The sequence below is a fragment of the Durio zibethinus genome, chromosome 17 (genome assembly GCF_047325235.1).
Source record: "Durio zibethinus cultivar Kanyao isolate XHJ-2024 chromosome 17, ASM4732523v1, whole genome shotgun sequence".
Taxonomy (NCBI): Eukaryota; Viridiplantae; Streptophyta; class Magnoliopsida; order Malvales; family Malvaceae; genus Durio; species Durio zibethinus.
Window position 1 is genome coordinate 23,097,400 of NC_143178.1, and position 21,513 is coordinate 23,118,912.

Sequence of the window (21,513 nt, forward strand, 5' to 3'; positions counted from 1 at the left end):
TTTTGTATCAGAATTTGGAAACTACTGTTCATGAATGTTCTGTAAACAAAACTAAATACTGAAAAAAGAAGAAAGAAAATTTCATATTACAAAATGTACCTAGCATGCCATGATCAAGGAAATATTAAATCTCAGAAAAAATCAATTTAGATATGCTTAGGGTTAAAAATATCTACCATGGACAAATGGAACTTCTTTTTTTATATTTTGGGTTATGATCCATAGGGGTGTTTAGTTTTAACTCAATTAACCAACCCAATTAATTTAATGAAATTAATCAGTCAGCTATCGAATTAATTTTGATTAATCAATGAAAATAATTTTTAAAAATTTTGATTTGAAAACTGAATTAATTAAATTAATCGAAATATAACATAATTTAAATATAAAATAAAAAATACATGAAATGAATCATTTTATTTTATAAGTTATTAAAGTTTTTAATATAATATTTTGATATTTGAATATTTTATTTAGTTTATTTAAAATATTATAAATTAAGAGTTTAAAATATAATTTAACTTCAATGTATTTATTATTTGATTAATCAAAAAAATTAATAAAACTGATAATTAAATTTGATTGATTAATTTTTAAAATTATTAAATTCAATTTGATTAATAAAAATAAAATAAAATAATTTGATTTTGAGTAATTCAATTCGGTTTGAACTAATAATCCCAATAATTGTGGAGGTTCGAAATCAAGACCTCGAAGTTGATTTCAAAACTAACAGATCATCATTACAAGTCAAATATTTGTGTATTCGGTGAAGCAATACATATCACAAGAGAGATCTCAACATCAAAACAAAGAAGAAACCAGAGATGAGAGCAGCAGATAGCTTTGTTATTCAATAAAATATTCTTGAAATTTGGCATATTTAGAGGATTTAGCCAGGTCTGGCTGACTTGGTGTTTACCATAGTTGAGGACACTTTGGCTTTGGTTTCTGCTATAGGATCATTAGACCTTGATCAAGTCAACCAAGGTATTGACGATAATTACTACCAGGGGAAGAGAGGATCTCCTACAATATTTAAAAAAAAAAAAAAAAAAACCCTCCCTTTCATTTGCACATGGAGGGTTTGCTTAATTAACTCTGGAAACAAAATTTAAGAAGGATTTGTGCAGAGATCTTGGATTTTGAATAGTAAGTTTTTTCAAAACTTGTTTCACACTTCTGGATGATAATTGCTCTGATTGTCACGTTTTTGTCTTAAAAAATTCTCATGAGTATGGATCAAAATCTTTGCATATAAACAGCAATGTATCTCATAAATGCAGGATAGAAGGTGTTACCGATCTCTTATAATAAAAGAGAAAAAACAAAAGAAAAGTATGGTGAATTTTAATCAATAATGAAAATCCAATATTGATTATCTCAAAATTTAATTTAATTGATTTATATAATTATTTAAAAAAAATAACATTAAACATATTTGAATGTCAAATCATAACACTTAGAATCTCCTTTATCACCCCCCCCCCTCCCAACAAAAAAAAAAAAAAAGAAAATCCAGCAACGGTTAGTCCTTCCTTACCTTTACTTAGGCCCGAGAAATTGTTGGGCGCTTAGTGTGCTTACTAAAAACAATGAAATATTCTCTATTCACCATGTGAATCAACTACAAATGGAATGTTCTAAATAAGGATAAAGATAACCAATTATGAAGATTTCCATTTTTGGTAATAGTTAAAAGAGGAGAGAGGGAACAAACAATTTCATGAATTACTTCTTGATTCAGGAATCAAATCAAATGAAACAGCTATATTCTGGTGCTATATTACAATTACTCTAAGAAAGCCCTTCTTCTAATTTCCCTTTTCTAAAACCTAAAAACCTATACAATCTCTTCTATGATGGGCTACTGTAAAAAATCTCAATTTTTTTTTTTTACGAAAGGAAACAAAAAGGAAAATGATTATGTTACAAGAAAAATGAATTGAATTCTACCGTAAGTGGTTAAATCTTTGTACACTACACGTTTTCATGGTACAGTGGGACTTTCCGGCTTTCCGATCCCATGGACATCCGCTCAGGTGCTCAAAAAATATGCCAAATGAATGGCGGAAGCTGAAAAGAGATCGGCTAACATTGCGAAATGCTGGCCCATGACTATAAATTTCCTTCTGAAAATAATGCTAGAAGGGCCATAGCAGTGACCTTGATGAACCACTCTGCTTAGAAGCTTTGTCCATCTGACATCTACTTCCAAAAATTCATTGATCATTCACAGTAATGGGACTGAAATCTTCCCCATAAAAAATGTCTCCTGAAGCCTTAGGCATAGTTCAAGGCCTGCTAGCCTCCAGGACAAGGCCCTTGCCTCATTTACAACATCTCTGAAGGCTTAAAAAATTGCACCAATACCAGAGAATGGGAGGCATCTCAACAGTCCTCAAAAGCAGCATTTCCTGTCTTTCAGTCAAACTCTTCAGCACAGACATCTGCTGCTAGGCAGGAGCATATTACCTTTGTAGGAATAGAGAAACCGATCCTCAACTATTTTGCACCCTTCTTTGTAAGGTTAATTCCCTTAGCCTTCTCCATTTCAGCCTCCTTCTCAACTTTCTTCTTCTCTAATTCAGCTTGCTTCAAATTCTCTTCATGTGCTTTTCGAAACAACCTCACAAAATTTAAGAGTGTTGCAGTAACTGTATTGATCAATACAGCATCAGATAAGGCCAAATTCAACTTCAAATCAAGATATAAAACCAGAACACTGGGAAGGAACATGTCGATTTAGATTGAAATAAACATAATCCTATCTCAGGATAGACTCTGATACATGAATATTAAACAGAATCCTAAGTAAAATAAAATTAGGTTCTTTTTTGTTGTTGCTTTTACTATTGACTATTTGCTTTTGAAGGTACAAAGCACAAACCAAAAGATGAGTGTTCATATAAAAACAAAGATATTTTTGAAGATCTGACAATTTAAAAGTTGAATTCTATGAAAAAAAGCATGATTTTATTTCAACATAAAACCATTTGTGTAAGTTGGTGGTACTTTTAAGCCATTTCCTCCCTTTTTTAACCAAATATACATTTACTTTTTACCATTTGCTTTTGCTTTATGATAAAAAATTTATGAAAAAACATAGAACAACTTAGGGCCTGTTTTGTCTAGGAAAATGTGTTTCCATTTTGCTTTTACTTTTACTCTATACATGATCAATCAAATAAGAAAAACAAAAAGTTTGTAAAGCTTGTTTTCTAGTTTTCTAAAAAAACTGGACAACTACTTTCAATTGTCTTTTAACTAAGTTTGGAACCCTTTTCTCTAATTTTTCATATTTGGTTATTTACCTTGTTTTATTGATCATGGTTAGAGTCAAATGTGGAGCTGGAAAATGGAAATATTTCCCAAAACTAGACAGGCCATTACTTCCCTATATCTTTTTTTTTTCTCTTAATTATCCCATCTTTGCTTTTCTCCATAATTTAACAAGTAATTCAGTTTCCTAAAAATGATAAACATTCTAAATTCAATCACAAATCACCTTTATCCTTCTCTAAATAAGATGCTCATCCTCATCTTTACTTTTTTACTTCTTCCAATAGAATTTCCTTCTCTTTCGGCCCTAACAAGACAACTTCCCGAAACATTTGGCCCATTAACCATATTACGAGTGATATTCCCTTTTCCCATTTGATGGGGGGACAAGGAAAGGGGAAAAGGAGGTTGAATTGTGGTGTTGAAGAAAAAGGAGAGAAAGATAGGTGAATAAAATGCATTCTTCTAACATTCTCATTAGGCACATTGTAGATAAGTACTTAGGCATAATAGGTGCGAAAGGTATTATATAAACAATCTACCTTGCTCAAATGGGCATCGGGCAGGATCCTCACCAAAGTAGAGTGCAAGTGCATCTGCATTCCTACCCTGTACACCAAAAAGGTAAAAAAAATCAATGATTGAAGACAAAATCAAAATGGTTGGACGACATTAGATGGCGTATCGAAGAGAATGTCAACAGTTGGCAAATTACCACCACAGAATATAGATTTGATACAGATGCCTCCTCTGTTTCAGCAACAGAAATGAATTCCTTTAATGTCTAAATTAAAAAAAAAAAAAAAAAAAACGGAGAAAAAAGAAACGTTAGAATAATGGAAGTATTCTCCTGACAAATAAAAAGCAGTTGATAGTGTTTGATGTAGGTAACAAGGCCATAACAAATGCTCACTCCATTGCATCAGAAAACAACAGATAAACCCGATGGTGTTTCAATTGGAAAGGACTACCATGAACATTATCTGAAGGAACTTTCAAATAGGAAAGATTATTTCTAACTATATTATTTTATTAGTAAATATTCCATTATATTAGCAATAATCACTTCTGTATCAAAGCTAATGTTTTTGCATTATAAACTTGTACTACTCCGATTGTTAATTTACTGACCTCAGCTTTTAGGGGCATGTCATGTTTACATAATATTTCTCTTATTCTATTCTATAAAATAATTACACATGCAAAGGGTTAAAAAAAAAAAAAGCTAGTGGACAAGCAGGAACTCCATTGATGGTCAAATATGGAATGTTACTGAATTAAATATTTGAAATGAGGTAAATTATAGTGAAGACAATGCAACAAATCTTGTATATTTATGTTGAAGAATAAAAAGCATTGAAAAAACTATGTACCTTCCGGAAAACTTCAGACACAGGACCATCATTTTCAGAGGCAACCAGCTCCTGCCTAACCTTTTCTAATCCCTTAATTATAGCTTGCATTTCTTCTGCTAAAGATTTTAATTGTATCTGCAAGGGCACAAGGCTTCAAACTAAACATAGTGTTACCAAACTACAGACCTCAAACGCTAAAAGACTGATGGAAACCTTAGTTGCAGCCTCAAGGCTAACAAATTCCAGGTGAAAATCTAAAAGTGCCGGTGTCTTGGCAGCTAGGACCTGAACCACAATAAAACACAGTTGAGACTCAATTCAAATTGACAGTTGCTGTTTGCATCAGAAAGAAGTCTCCAGTAGTAATGTAACATATGAACTCAAGTGTAAAACATAATTCAGGCAAACCTTACAAGAAACAGAATAACCTTAATAACACCACAGAGAATAAGATAATTAGTAACCAAACCTTGCAAAGATAATGCATTAGCGTCATCTTGCTTGTAGAAGCACGTGTATCTGTGAGCTTTAGAAGACTGTCCAACTTAAATCCAACAGCAGAACCTGTATAATAGGAATGCTTTGAAACCTCATATTAAAGGAACATGCAGAAGTCAAAAAAATTTCACCAACTCAAATCTGAATAGTTGATCAGCATTAAATGCATAAAAAACAGACATGACACCTGAAACTAGTAGTTTTGGCAAAAAAAAAAAAAAAAAAATTGGAACTAGTAGCCTAATGATGGATAAAAAATTGATTGACACCAGCAGCGTATAAAAGTCAAAATGAAAGTCATAGATGTGGAAATTGGACATTAAAAGACATAAATGCATAATCTACTTAAACCTCTAGCTATTGACAAGAATGTGTTGATGATTTGCACCAGTGAAGCAATCTTCCTTTGATTTAGAATTAAAGCACATGCCTTAGGAATCACATTGCTCAAGCACTATCAAAAGTACAATTTAGTAGACATCTATGGAATTAGAACCCAGATAAACACCAAGACTCTGAGATATCCAGCCACATCTAAAATTAAGACACAAACAAGGAACAAATATGCAAAGTTCAGAAAAACAAGCTTCACTTTTCTTATGACATCCAGATAACATTTTCCATTTCTTCTAAAGAACAGGAAGTTAGCACATGAGGTCATAAGCAAACCTTAATAGAATTTGATAGAAACTATCAGAAATGATAAGCATACTTTCAACACCGTAATCTATGCCCTAGGACTACAAAGACCAACAAGATTTCCAGTTTAAGATGCAGGAATGCAGCTCAAAATACAGTACCTTAACCTCACCAGCAATAGTGCAGGTAAACATCAAAGCAAGTATTATTCAAATGCACGAGTCTAGACAAACATCATAGTAATACATTTTGGCTAGCAAATCTCTTCTCTACATGATATTTTATAAGCTGCAGCTCTAGCATCAAAGACTTGAGCCAAAAGAAATTTTGAATATATCACTTACCCCTTGCAGTTCCTTGGTTCAATGTATTTCCCAGATAGAGAATTTTCTTCATGATTTCCTTCAATCTAAGGGAATTTCGTACCTATATAGCCAATACAAAAAGTAGTAAGACAAAGAATGAATAAACACAGCAGTCAAGTCCGTTCAGCAACATTAATGATATACCTCATTACAGGCAGAATTTACAGTGTTTAAGCTCTTTTTAAATTCAGAAATCTGCAGATGGTAAAAAGTGTAAGAACACAGGTCAAACAGGGGATTCAACAAAACAAAAGGGAGAAAGCATACAAGAGATTAATTATTAAATAATATTGCAAATTTACAAAATCAGATTAACTATGGAGATACTGCCAAACCTGAGAGAAGAACTGAATCTTGAAAGAAAACACTCTTAATTTTGACTCTACTCGTGGCACTTTCATCTGCTCCAAAAAGTACTGTACACGAAAAATCAAAAGCCAGTTTGGGTTTATAAGTTTTTGCAAAGATGGATCAAATGATAGATGTAACTGGAGAAGCATCCAGGAACTTATTGTTTTAGCTAGAGTTTCTTCATAAAAGAGAATACCAGAATGTTGTTATCTTGTATTTGCAGAAATGCTATATGTTCTCTAGTGCTTTATTTATCTTCTTAACGTTGGATCAACCAAAATATAGTAATATAACAAACTTTATCTGGCCTTTCTTTCTTTTTTTCCCTTTATTAGAATAAGCAAAGAACCCATATCACTAAAAAGAGCCAAGGGAGTTCCAAATGAAAGTACAAAGCTAACTTTAACAGAACAACAGATATATAAAATCAATAGCCTCTTGCTCTTCGATTCACAGCTGCCTATTTATTAATAAAAATGAGGTGTATAAAAGCTGAGGAGCTTTTTTAAGGGTAATTCTTCCCTGAAACATCCTTCTATTCTCAATCTCCACAAAATCAAAAGAAGGATCAAATATGTCTCCTAACTGTTCAACCATATACACCCATCCAAGACCACACTCCTTTCTAAAGGCAAATATGTACTTTTCCAATATTTATTTCAGTCAGTTAACTAGCTTATCATCTCTCAGAATGAGAATAAAACAATGAATAAACAAAATAAAAATTTTATAGAAGAACATGATCAATAATCAAATACATAACTAATGGCCCCTCTGTTTGAAAATAATGATCCAAATTACCAAACTTTCAGGCAACAATCTTAACTGTATTCACGCTCATGAATAATGCAGCACTTTCTCAATGAAGCTATTAATGATGATAATACATCCTTAATCATACACACACACACACAAAAACAAGGTAAAAGAAAAAGGATATTAGAGACTAAAGTACTCTTCAGCATTGACTTTAGAAAAAATTACAAGACACCAGCTCTGCATGCCCAACAAGAGAAATCTACACTTCTTCCCAAATCCAACAGCTTCTGCTGCTAGATCAACTAAGTTGCTGCCAAGACATTGAGATTCTCACACATTATTTCTGTTATTGCTTGTGCATCTTCCTTGATTAGGCTTTTTATTTACTAGCATTACAGATTCATCTAGATTCATGTTTTTATTTACTATACAAATATAGCTGGAATTACTATCTTCATTAAGGAGTTATCAGGCATCAATTGTTCCAAAAATAATAGTAGGGAAAGATAGTAGCTTTCACAAGTACAAACTTCATCTTGGTTTACAAGTCCTTATCAAAAATGCAAAAACATAAAAGCAAATCAATGCTTAGACATTAATTACCATCTTTAACCTATAATATGGAAAGAATATCTCATCGCTAAAGTGTCTCATTAAGAATAATGTCAAAGGGTCTTACAAAGTATAAATTTGTGAAGTAAAGAACAAATATGTCTGGATTATTGAAAATAAACACTTAATTCGATACATCTAGAAACAGAAAAGGAGAGACTCAAACAAAGATAGAGGAAGTATTATATGGTATAAATGCATACATAAATACATGAAATTGTAGTCTCCTTTCATTACAAGAGGGGATGGAGGAAAATAAAAAGAACTTGAGGGGGGAGAGGTGGGGGGAGTTTTTAAATGTGTTTGCCTCACTCCATAAAAAAATGACTTCAAATAAAAATGGTAATATGAATCATTCAAAGACGCTTCAAACAAGCCAGATAACATATTTCATTATCATAGCATCTTCATTTTAAAACAAAAATCTTAAACTGGATGGCATAAAGATTTTTTTCATATTGGGGGATGTGGGATTTGAACCTCTTTGAGTAGGGGAGAAGTATGCACCAACCATTGAGCCAAATGCTCGGAAGCAAAAAAGTTAGATGGTCAAAATTTAGAAGAACATGAAGTCAAAGACAAATAAATTTTCAGAAAAGTGCACTTGTAACAGGTCAATGGCAATGCAATCATCTATCAATTCACCAATGTAAGAACCCAAGTCTAACAATTTGACAAAATTAGAAGATATGGTTTGAGAAAAATTTGCAGACCTGTTCACACTTCCCTAGGCTCTCCTTGTCACCAGTGTAGCCCTAAAAAATCATGAGGGTAAATCATAATCAAAGAAGACAAACTTGTAATGGTAAATGGATTCCTACACTGCATCAAAAACAGTTCTGAATAGCTTAAAATCCGATACTGAATCTATATATATGCTGAAGCTCCACCTTGAGAAGTTCCATTTCCTCTTTAGTTGGACAAAATTTTATGAGATTTTCGACTTGATCAACATCTAATACTGTATCATCCATTGCTAGCACTGCAGCCTGAGAAAATGGATGAAGCTCTATATGGTTAGTAAACAAATATAACCGATAACCTTTAGTTAAAACTAAGGAGAAAAAGGAAAACAAAATAAGAGAGAAGGAATCAATTCAAAGAAAATCCCATTTTCACCTATTTGTTCACTAAGTCAGTCAATGGCCCTAAGGACACCACATCTCAGGGCACTTAAGTGCAACCACTAGCAAAACAACATGAATAAAATAACCTTATCATCCTGGCCATGTGTATTATGTGGAAAACTGCCATGTTCGAGGTTCACATCTATATAAATGAGAATACCAGACACACTTCCTCTAGTTGTGTAAAAAACACTAATAAATGCAAGAACATGACCATATCCAGCTTACCATCATATCAGAAAGTGGCATCTTAACTTTAGTGAGCATGATTTCAGTGTTGTTGGCCCTCCTCAAGTCAATCTACAATGTGGTAAACAAAGTTCGTTAGCGATGACATTGGAGAAGGGGGAAATAATTATCATTATAATGATCTTACAAAGTTCCAGATTGGTAATAAACACAGAAATTATTTTATACATTTCCAGAAAGGCATTTTTGACATCAATATCAGGTCCCAAAAATTCAAAACAGAAAACATGAGAACATCAGGGCTATAAATCATAAAGAATGTACATAGTCCCAAGAGGACACCCTAGCAGTTAAGACTTGAGAATTTATCATCGAGGTCTTGGGTTCAAATATTGGTATGACTGGGACGGGATTTATGGGATGGGAAAAGGACACCTCCCATTTTATAGCTTAAAAATACTTATGTTAAAAAAATTTATGTGTATAGAATAAAAACTTCATTAATATCTTCAACTTGCAGCTCTTTTTGGAAAACTTCCAAGAACCAGAACGAGAATGAGAATGCATATATCATTAATTTGAACCACAAGACAAAGATTAGAATGCCTTTTTCCATGACAAAGTAGAATCTTGCACTATATACTTAAAATTACAAATTCTTCAATTTCTAAGAGTGCAGACTTTGTACCCTCTCAAGCCAATAAGGTGATTCAAGTAACAGTACCACAATCACCTATAAAAAAAATAGATGTATAGGGCTTATTCAGAAAAATGAAATTCCAGATTACCAGGTGGACTTTGTCAGTTTTTGATCCAACTGACTTGCGCCGGTCTCCAGATTTACCCCCTGAATCAGCACGCTTAGGAACAACTGCAGAGAAAAGAGTCTCAAGCTCTGACACATCAAATTCTGGCGCACTAGGAGAAAAAAGGCAATGCCAGCAAATACAAATTAGGAAATTAATAAATGTAAAAGAGTAATACAAACATATGATCCCATGGAATATTAGCATAAATATTTAGTCAGAAATTTATCACTTACGGAAGTGTACTATAAAAAAAACTAAATCAGTATAAGAAGATATAGTACATTTGAGGCTCTCCATGTCTTTGCAATTCTTCCCATAAGCTTCCTTGTATTGCCCTTGTGACCTTGCTCCAGTGTAAAGGCTTTAAGGAAGATCTCCGAGGTGCTGTAGCAGCTGATGGACGTGATAGCCCACGCCCTCTTCCTCTCACGTCAGCTGCCTTGGCACCGAAGGGCGGAGGCGGAGGAGGTCCACCACCAGGAGCTCCAGGTGGAGTTGGAGGGCCAGAAGCTCGACCTCCAGGAGGTGGAGGTGGAGGTGGTGCTCCACCTATTGGAGGTGGAGGAGCTCCACGCATTGGAGGCGGGGGTGGTGCTGGCGCTCCATGAGCAGGTGGAGGTGGTGGGGGTGGTGCTCCACGTGGGGGAGGAGGTGGAGGTGGCACTCCATGCAATGGGGGAGGGGGTGGAGGAGGGGCTCCAAATGTGGGAGGAGGTGGGGCACCAGACGTCAATGGGGGTGGTGGAGGTGGAGGAGGTGGGGCACCAGTCATCGATGGGGGTGCTGGAGGTACTCGCAAAAGAGGTTGTGGTTGTGGTGGTGGTGGTGGAGGAGAAGCTCCGTGCTGAGGAGCCATTGGAGGCGGTGGAGGCACCAAAACTCCATAGTGAGGAGGTGGAGGTGGAGGTGGAGGTGGAGGTGGAGGTGGAGGTGGGGATGGGGGTGGTGGAGGAGGTGTGGGTGGAGCTCTTTGCAAAAGAGGTGGTGGTGGTGGATGAGGAGAAGCACCATGACGAGGAGGCAATAATGCTGGCGGTGGAGGTGCCAAAGTTCCATACTGAGGAGGTGGAGGTGGAGGTGGGGGTGGCGAAGCTTCATGCCTAGTAAGCGGTGGTGGCGTGAGGGCAGGTGGAAATGGAGCACCACACAATGGAGGGGGTGGGGGTGAGGGTGGAGGAGGGGCTGATGGCACTCCACGCATGAAAGATAGAGCCGTAGCACTTTGAATTGGCGGAGGGGGAGGTGGTGGAGGGAAAGGACGTACATTACCAAGTTTTGACGTACTTAATGATCTGACAGAAGGGGGTGCAGGAGGAGGTTGTGTAGGTAGAGAATGTAGTACACTAGGGGCAGCTGAAGAATACCCAGACTTCCAAGGTGGTGGAGGTTGTGGAGGAGACGACACCAGTGCAGCAGTCTGCTTATTAGACAATGGGGGAGGGGGAGGGGGAGGTGGAGGAGGAGGAGCTGCTGATGCATTTTGTAAAACCATCCCAATATTCTGTACATTTGCTGCTTTGAAAGGTGAAGGTGGAGGAGGGGGAGGTGATGCTGCAAGTGACATTCTAGAAACAGCATCCCCAATTACTGGCAGGGGAGGAGGTGGGGGAGGTAGCATAGATGTTGCATTTTCCTGAAAAGATTGTGAAACAAACAAAGAAGATCTGGGTGGAGGTGGGGGTGGAGGAGGAGGTGGTGGGGGTGGGGATGGTGAGAGTGGAGGTGAAGTGCTGGGTGGAACACACACCAATTGCTGCAGACCAGGTGGTAATGTTGGAATTACTGGAGTGGAAGATATTTCTTTTGGAGGGTCTGAAGGTTTCATAGGTTCAAACTTCTCACCTTTTTGCTCGGATGAAACATCCTTTGAAACCACAGCTCCAGTAGAGCCCTTTATGTTGGTACCTGAATTTGATTCCTTCAAAGCTGCACTGCTGGTAAGTACAGGCGGTGCACTATTATATCTTGATGGCGGATATGATACATGCATTGAATTGGTATAAGACCCTTTGTTAGGAGGGATCCACCGAGATATGACATTTGGCTTTGCATGTCTTGCAGAAGGGCCCTGAGGTTCTAGTTCTTTGCACTTTGGTTTCACCAGAACAGAATCAGAAGCAGGTTTTGGACCCAGCCCAGCCTGTTTCTTTGAAGCAGGCAGTATTTTCTCAGGTTTAGGTTTGGAAACATCGGTTTTCAACCATTGCTGCAACATCTTAGATTCTGAAATATTCAGTGGAACAGTGTCTTCTCTCTTCTCCTCATCTTCCGGGTCTTCCAATTTGCCAAGCACATCTTCTGTCACTTCCTTGGTTTCTCCATCTCTCAGCACATCAACAGTAAACACCACTGAGTCGACCTTAATGTCTCGATCATCAACTGCTATGTCTTTCACAGCATTAATGTCAGAATCCATCTTCTTATGTAATTTGTAATTCACATCATCCACAACTATGTCCTTCACTGCACCTATACTAGAATCAACCTTGACATCCTGTTTGCGATTCCCATCATCCGATGCACAATCTTGAAATGCAGGAGGATCCACATCCTCCCTCCAGACATCTTTCTGCTCTGGCTTGTTGTCATGAACCATCAGACTGTTGTCATCCACCTTTCCTTCCAGCGCATCGACTGCATTGCTGAAGATCTCTTCCACCTCAAAAAATTCCTCTGGTGAAGCACTTTCTATCTCACTCCCATCTTCATTTGCCACAACTCTGGTGAGATGAGGGACAACAGCATCAGGATCCGTAAAAAGTACCTGATACAGAGTATGCATTCAACTCCTACAGCCTCAGAAAAGAAAAACATTCACAGAATAATAATTACCTACCTCTGCTCTAAAGTCCTTTGGAAATTGATCCCTTGCATCCCACAACACATCAATTTCATCGCGGTTGAATATCAAAATATTTCCTCGAACAAACGCTGTGTGAAACATAATTCTGAATATCATCTCTTCACGTACCAAATCTTCATTTAAATGGATGCACTCAAGCACAACATCCCCTTGAATGTGGCAATGAACATCTATTTTCACCAATGCACACTCTTCCTGCAGATAAACCTTATTAGAAATCCCAAATTTTGGTCAATTTATCTTTTCAGTTTCAATTGTGTGACTTAGGCATCACCTTTAGGAAGTGACAAACTTGTTTTTTTGTCTTTGAAGTTGAAAACAGGAGCTTAGAACTTCTATTGGCTGGTGTTTTCGGGTCCTGTCCATAAACACGTATAACTGGCCTGCACCCTTCTCCCCCTTCAAAGAGAGGAAGAAATCTAAGAATTAGACAATCCAAAAATAGAGGTGTATCTGAGGGAGGCCAATCCGAACCCAAATTTCTTCTAGAAATATACTGAAGATATCTCAACTGAGAAGGCTGAGGGTTCAAAGGAGACAGAAGCTGGAGAAGGTCCCTAGGAGCTTGCTTGTAGACCATTTCAAGAGTCTTCTGCTCACCATTGTACTGTTTTCGATATAACAGAAGACCAGCAAGCATGAAAGCAAGTATAGGCCATCCTCCTCTTTCGCAGTGCATCAAAAGCACATTCTGCTGCCCCTCCAATGACAACCAGCTTTCACTTGATCGAAGGAAGTGATGAATCATTTCAAGTGGCAGCAGCGGACATCCCTCATATTGCCGTGGGTAATCCATAACAGTCATGTCATACTGAGATAAAATGTCTGAAATTTGGCTCCGCCTCTCCCCTTCTCTGAAATTAAACACCATGAAAGAAGCATCAGGAGAGTAGTCTTGTAGCTGCGCCACAATGCCATCCATATACACCTTGTACTCATCTTCTTCCAATACATCCGCAGAGAAGCAACAGTCAAATACTGCAAAACAACCAACACAAAAAATTGAACCAAATAAGCAATACTTCTTAACCACATGCCTCCAAAAAGCAAAATATAATATGGTAAGTTCTTAACTGTAAAGTTCAGTACAAAAGCTCAAAAAAAGGAATTTATGAACTTTCCTAATAAGGAGAATAGCAAATTATATCTCCAAATAGAAACATCTATATAGAAAATGGTATGAAAACTTTTATGCATCAATATGAGAGAGAGAGAGAGAGAGAGAGAGAGAGAGAGAGAGCATATCAGATTCTAAGCTCCAAGTGATTTGTTACAAAGTTCAAAAGCAAATCAATTTAGTAATTCTAGTTTAAGGCAACTATGCCGCCTTATTTCAGCTTATCTCCCCGACAAACAAGCTAAAAATCATTAATAATTTCTTAATTGTAATAAAATAACCCAAAATTAATCAACAAAACCCTAAAAATCAAGAAATTAAGCAGTGCATTGTCCACATAAATGAATATAAAATCAAAAATCGAGCTAAGAATTTTGAAAGAAATATTCCAAAGAGAGAATTTGAAAAACTGTCTTTGTAGGGTAGAATGAAGATGATTTCGACATTTTAAAGCTAAATTGAACAATAAATTAAGAAGAAAAAGTAACAAAAAAAAAGAGAGCGAAGAAAAAGTTACCGTAGACACGTTCAGAGATCTCGAGAAGCCGATCCGGCGGCTTCCGGTAAAAGAAGCGTCTGAACAGCGCCATCTGATGGCGCTGTTACTCCCCTGATCGGATCCAAAACCCTTTCTTTCTATCACCAATCAGATCACATTTCAAATTGATTCTCCTCTCTTCCCGCAAAACCACAAGATCCCCGATTCAGATTCTCAAATTCAATTATAATTGACCCAATTCCGACGTAAAATCAACACAATTTTCCGTCAATGCCCACTCCAAATTATTCAAATTCAAACAAATGAAGCTTTCTTATCACAGAATTATTAAAAATTCAATTCCTTAAAAAACGAAACGGTAAATTAAAGAGAGAGAGAGACAGAGAAAAGGACATGTTGGGGAAAGTTTGGTGCAGAAAAAATAATTAAAAATTAAAAAAAAAAGTAAGAGAGAAGTGACAGTAGGTGGTGAAGGTGGGGATTATGATGAGAAAATAAAAAGAAAAAAGAAAAGAAAATTTTCGGATTTACAGAATCGGGAGCTGTAATAAAAATTGTAATGATTTTAATTTAAAAAAAAAAATCAGGTGAAAAATGAAAAAGAAAGACTCGACTGAAAAGAAGAATACACTTTTGGACAGTTGAACCCGGTTTTTTAATTTTTTCTTCTGACTTTGCTTACGTGTATACCACGTGGACATCACTGAGTGATTTTTAGTAAAAAATTTGAGAAAAAGACATGACAGTTAGGGAACACAGAGGGATTGTCCATGTGTAGACTTTGGACATGATGTCCTTTTCTATTTACGTTTTTTGCAAACAAAAAATTTAAAATGAACTTGGAAACAGCTATTATTTCTTTGTACAAAAATAAATAAAATGAAATTATTTAATATTTATATCATATTAAAAGATATTTTTCAGATTATTCTTTTGTTTTAATCAATAAAAGTTTACGTAAATAGTTAAAATTTAAGATTTGAGTGTAGAATATTAAAATTCAAATTTTTATGATTTTTTATTGATAAATTATTTATAAATTTTAAAAAAATTTTAAAAATAAAAAATGAATAAATGAATCTCTTTGTGGATTTATAGCTTATCTTAATCTTGAAATTAAATAACTTCTCCTATTCTTAAATTTTTTTCAAAAAAAAATGTTCTTGTTTTCTGCTTTAATATTTTAGTTTAATATATGAATTTGTTTTTTATATACTATTGATAAAATTTTTAAATTTTATTAAAAATTTTGATGAGTATTATTTTAATTGTGTTAATTTTTTATATATTCTTAAAGATTGAAATCTAAAAATTTTAGGAAACAATGTAAGAAATAATTTTTTATACATATATATATTTTTGCTTCAAACTTGATTCAACAATTTTTTTAATTTATAATCTAAACATTATCTTTTTTTTATTTAGAAATAATTTTCCACAATTGTACTAACATTTTAAAACAAAATCTTTAACTAATTTTTTTTATTTTTCCTTATCAAGAAGAAAAATAAAAGAAAATATCTTGTAAAAATTTTGGGAAATTAGTTTTATTCTTTTTTTTTCCTCTTTTTTATGTCTTCTAAGAAAAACTTAAATGGATGAGTCTAGAATTGTCTAGATTTGGAAGATTCAATGTCTCATTTTTTTTTTTCTTCAAAAAAAAAAACATTTTTCATTTATTTTACTTTTCTTTGGTTTTCTTATTTGGCAACATTTTGTTGGATAAACCATTATTAAATATGATAGAGGCATTGGCAATTGTAACTTTTTTAGGGGATCAACTACATGATTTTTATGTTGCCAAATTAAAATTGCAAAGAATTATTTTAGATCATGACATTTTATTTGGAAGTCCATTACTGTTTAAATATTTCAAAAATTATCATAGTCACTCAAATTGAATTTAAAAAAATTAATTTTAAATTTTATTGTTAAGGTTAAAAAAGTACATATATCTTTTAAAGTATAATAAAAAATAAAAAAAAATATGTGATAATTTTTTAATTTCACTTATAAATTTGAAAAGTGTTTCAATGTTAGTATATAAAAAAAATGCTCTAATTGTTTTTTTTTTAATTTCTAATCTATCTTTTATTTCTAACACTATTTATTTAACTAACTTGAAAAAATATTACATGTTTAAACTTTTTAAATTTATAATTTTTTAAAATCTATCTGACATGCATGTTAGAGTAAACAATGCCCTCATTTTTAAACTTTGAGTCAAATTCTATTTTAATTTATAAATTTTTAAAGGTTTTAATTAAGTTCTCAATTGCTCAAATATATACTAATGTAATTCTTTTATCTATAAAATCATCTAAATTAATAGCAAATACCAATTGACATCATGACGTAAACTACCATCTCATATTACAAATGAGGGATCAAAATATAATTTTCTCAAAATTTAGGGATAAAGATAAAATTATCTCAAAATTTTATATATTTCATATATATTTTATAAAATATTAAATTTAAAATTATACTTTTTATTGTAATATAATTTATTAGTTGTATTTTTGTTTTTAATAGAAAATAATTTTTTAAATTAAAATAAATTAAAAATATTAAGCCAATAATGATTCATTCAGACTAAATCTTCTAATCGATAAGTGGACCAAATAAAGAACTTTAATTTAATTAGTTTTCTTTTTATCATTATCAAGATGTTTGTATGCATACCATTTTTATCTCTTGAGTTAAAAGAAATTGAATTTGCAATTCTCTCTTAGGGAATAAAATATTTTTAAGAATAAACAAATCATAATGGTTTTTCGTCTTTATTTTCAGTTATTTTTTGATATCTTACAATAGATTCACCCAGATTCTTGTTATCAATATAGTTTTTCTCTTTATATCTTTTATTAATTTAATGTCTATTTTTATGAAACAATAAAATGCTTATAGTTTGATATAGAATAAATTATCTATAAGTTTTTACAAACATGCTTATCATTTTAAAAACAAAAAAACTTATTTTATATTAAAATTATTATTTTACTTATAAATCACAATAAAAATATTGTTTTCTATCCATAAAATATATTTTTAAAATGTTAAATATCTTTTATTTTTTCCTTTTCAAATATATTTTATTAAAAATAAATAAAGGAAAAAATAAAAATAATTCAAGAAAATTTTGATTTTTATATATTTCAAATATATTTTATAAAATATTATAATTTAAAATATTTTTTAGTTTTTATTATGATATCGTTTATCAATAAAATAATATTTTTAATTGAAAATGGATTTTTAAAAAATTCAAAGTAAGTTGAAAATTTCAAAATAATTTTGTTAAAATTACATATCATTTTGAAAAATTAAGTAAAAATTTTTATATTGGTTTAGGAAATTAATGAAAACTTTATATCATTTTAAAATATTATGTAAAAATTTTAAAATCATTTTCAAAAATAGATTTATTAATCTATTCAAAAATATAAAAACTTTATATTCATATAAAATAAAATATAATTTAAAACATTTTTATTTTTTCTTTTTTTATAAAGTGTATTTTATAAATATATTTAAAAAGAAAATATAGAAGATATTTAACATTTAAAAAATAAATTATTTGGATAGAAAATAATATGTTTTATCATAACTTATGAGTAAAATAGTATTTTCATTTTTTTTTTGTTTTTAAAATGCATTAAATCAAAAAAAAGAATTTGAAAATTTTAACTTAATTTTGAAGTTTTTAATATTTATTTTATATTTAAAACAAAATTCTATCTAATAAATTATATTATAATAAAAATTATAATGCAAAAATATTCAAATACAATTTAAATTTATATTTTTTGTTATAATATAACTTATTAGATAGATTTTTGTTTTAAATATAAAATAAATATATAAAACTTAAAATTAGTTAACATTGAGTGAGAATTCTATTTTTGTTCCTAAACTTTGAAAAATATTTATTTTGATCAATCATTTATCATTTAAGATGTTAATTGACGTCATCATGTGATACCAATTGATATTTATTGTCAATTTAAACGATTTCATATACAGAGGGATTAGATTAGTATACTTTGGATAATCAAAGATTCAATTATAATTTTTTAAAATTTATGAATCAAAATAAAATTTGGTCCAAATTTTACAAATTTTAAGGTCATGGATGCTATTTATTCATGCATGTTATTTCAGCTAATATTGATGTTTATCCATAATCTTTATATGGCAATTAGCAATTATAAATTGGTAAGTTGGAACTAATATCCAATTTGATTGAGTGACATTAACAAATGCAAAATTAAATGCTGTTTTAAAATTCTGTACTAACTTTATAATTTAGAAAACTTTATAAAATTTTAGCAATTATAATTAATGTTAAGTAAAAAACTTTTGCTGTTAAAGTGAAATTTGAATTTACTATTTCATCTTTGAAAAAAGGTAAATAAAGTGTCTTCCCTTCTTTCTTTCTTTATTCCATTGATTATTCAACATAAAGGTATGGTGGACTTTATTAATTTGCTGCACCACCAACACATTTGTTAACCTGTTTCTAATTTACAATATTTTCTCAATCTTACACCATCTTTTCCTTTATGTATTAGAGTAATAATAGGGAAGAGCATTCAATCAGTTGAGTGGTTCGGTTTTAAAATTTTAAAAATTAAATTAATTAATTTTCATTTAAAATAATTATTAAATTTTTAAAAAATTATCAAATATATTGTTAATATAATTTTTTAATTTCGTAAATAAAATTAACAAAGTAATACATATTTTTAAAATATATTTAAAAAATAAGATGTGCATCATTCTATCAATCTCACTTGTAAAATTAAAAATTTTCGTTAATTATATATCAAATAAATTTTTAAATATTATTTTATATTTATGTTATATATTATATAGAATAAATGATATATTTTATATTATTTTAAAATATTATGTAAATTATATTATATTTAAAAATAAATTAATAGAATAAATAAGTGTGATTTATTCGATTATGAATTTTCACACTCAACAAATTGAATAAACTAATTTTCTAATAAATTAGAATTAAAATAAAATAAAATAAAATAAATCTATTTAGATCGGTATTAATTGATTAAATCGATTACAATCGGTTAATACTTACCTTTAATTAAAAATAAATTAAATTTCACATCATTTAAATCAAAATTTCTCACATAAATAATATAATAAAAATATTAAAATTGAATATTTTATGTGATATTTTATTGTTTAACATAAAATTATTAAAAAAAATTATATGTATAAACTCGTTTGAAATTTTAATCCCTAAAGATCTACTTCAATGATATAACTCTTTAAAATAAAGAATTGTAAAAAGATTCACGTGTATCACACGTGTTGTATAATTAGTTGTTTGGAGCACATGCCTTAGCTAAAGAGAAAAAAAAAATCATATGCACGTGCATCACACGTGTCTTGTAATCAGGGGTAGAAATTATAGTTAGACCACATAATTAAGGAGTTGTTTACTTGATAATCCCATCAATAATTCCTTCTAATCAAACACCATTTCTAATTAGAGTCAACTAGTGAGACAACAAAGTCAACATGACGAACGGCGAGATGATGTGGATGATGATAAGTAGGACCCACTTGAAATTATAGCAGCCACTCCACGGTTGCCATTTGCAAGATTGAAATTGAGAAATCCGAGTTGTCTTGTGAAACTGTAAGTTGACAGACTGCCATCATTCTTTTTTTTTTTTTTTTTTTTAATAATATTAAAAATATTAAAATCAATTTTAATATTATTAAACTAACAATTGATATTTAATTTTAACTTTAATTAATTGATATTTAATTATGTTATTGTCAACTTGCCAAGTTGTCATCCTCACGTGATTAACTAAACAGGAATGAAAAAGTAGAAAGAAAGAGATAGGAAAGACGGATCGTGCAAATTCCATTTCTTACACAAAAGACACGTATGCTAAACATTATATAATTGGCTTTGGGTATTGGAACAACGAGGCCTTTGAAAGGTATCTTGTCTTGATTCAAATCTTCCTATAACTTTGGATTAATTCAAATGATTCATTATTTTTTTAAGAAATAATTGAAATTCGAATCACCAGTTGCAATGTTTTTTTTTTTATTTTTCTTTAAATTTGGGTTTTTTTTTTTTGTATATAAAACTATTTGTAGGCAAGAAAAACATACAAAAGAAGTATGAAAAATTAAAAAAATTTCCTTTTATTTTTGGTTCGACAAAATTTAAATATTTGTATTGAAATTAAAAGTTTAACATTTTATTTTAGTGATTATTTGATTTAATATAACCAATTGATTTAGCGAAACTAAACTGTTTTTGGGCCAAAAAAACAAGCTTCTTTATTTTTGGGCCTTATATTGAGATTGAAGCACGTAGCCCATGGCCCACGGCCCACGTCCTAATCTTTGGTTTTCAGTTTGAGAAAACCTTTAAACTGAAATCATTACAAATTTTCTGGTTGATTTTGAAAAATCACCGACACCAAAGTTTCTTCTCAATCAGTTTGGTCGCATATGATTTATTTTACCCTCAAGCCAGCAGTTTAATTTCAATTTATTTTTTTTTTAATTTGTGGAAACTGATTTGATTTGGTTTTACAATTCAATTCTTCTTATAAGTGCTAGCCAACTTTTGCACATCCATTCCACAAGATTCACAATACCAAACAGCTGATAAAACAAAATTGTATAACTCAAATCCACCCAATTTTGATACCAAGTGGTATGAACAAGTCTTCTACCTTAGTTTAACATATATATGATGATTTATATATATTTGATATAAATTTGATAATTTATTTATTCGTATTTATCGATTTTATATCCAACACATAAAATACAAAAATTATTATATTATAATTCGTATCGATAAATCAAAATTTATATTATAATATCTTTTTTTATTTTTTTAATGTTATATACGATTTTTACTAAAATTTCAAATCATATTACTTTTGTGCTTTTTTTTATATATCGTGTCATTATGTAACATTTAAAATTATTAAAATTATTAAGCATTTGCTATTGTCACCATTTGGTATTTAAAATTGTC

The 21,513-nt window shown here is 31.5% G+C and overlaps 1 protein-coding gene across 2 annotated transcripts; it reads right to left on the reverse strand.

Annotated features, from left to right (window-relative positions):
* Positions 1–1,711: 1,711 nt before the first annotated feature.
* LOC111283886 (formin-like protein 20) lies at positions 1,712–14,922 on the reverse strand. 2 transcript variants are annotated; one of them, XR_016329328.1, is made up of 17 exons: positions 14,484–14,825; positions 13,124–13,827; positions 12,823–13,044; positions 10,268–12,750; positions 9,966–10,095; positions 9,217–9,288; positions 8,752–8,850; positions 8,575–8,616; positions 6,475–6,555; positions 6,284–6,334; positions 6,119–6,200; positions 5,107–5,201; positions 4,851–4,922; positions 4,656–4,795; positions 3,998–4,066; positions 3,825–3,891; positions 1,712–2,657 (listed from the first exon to the last, which is right to left on the reverse strand). XR_016329328.1 is itself a non-coding variant. In XM_022872535.2 (17 exons), the coding sequence occupies exons 1-17, from the start codon at positions 14,554–14,556 to the stop codon at positions 2,506–2,508; spliced, it is 4,611 nt and encodes a 1,536-aa protein (XP_022728270.2). In that variant the 5' UTR covers positions 14,557–14,922; the 3' UTR covers positions 1,712–2,505. The 2 variants fall into 2 exon arrangements, 1 of the variants encoding a protein (XP_022728270.2); XM_022872535.2 differs by having other exon boundaries at positions 4,656–4,772; positions 14,484–14,922.
* Positions 14,923–21,513: the final 6,591 nt, after the last annotated feature.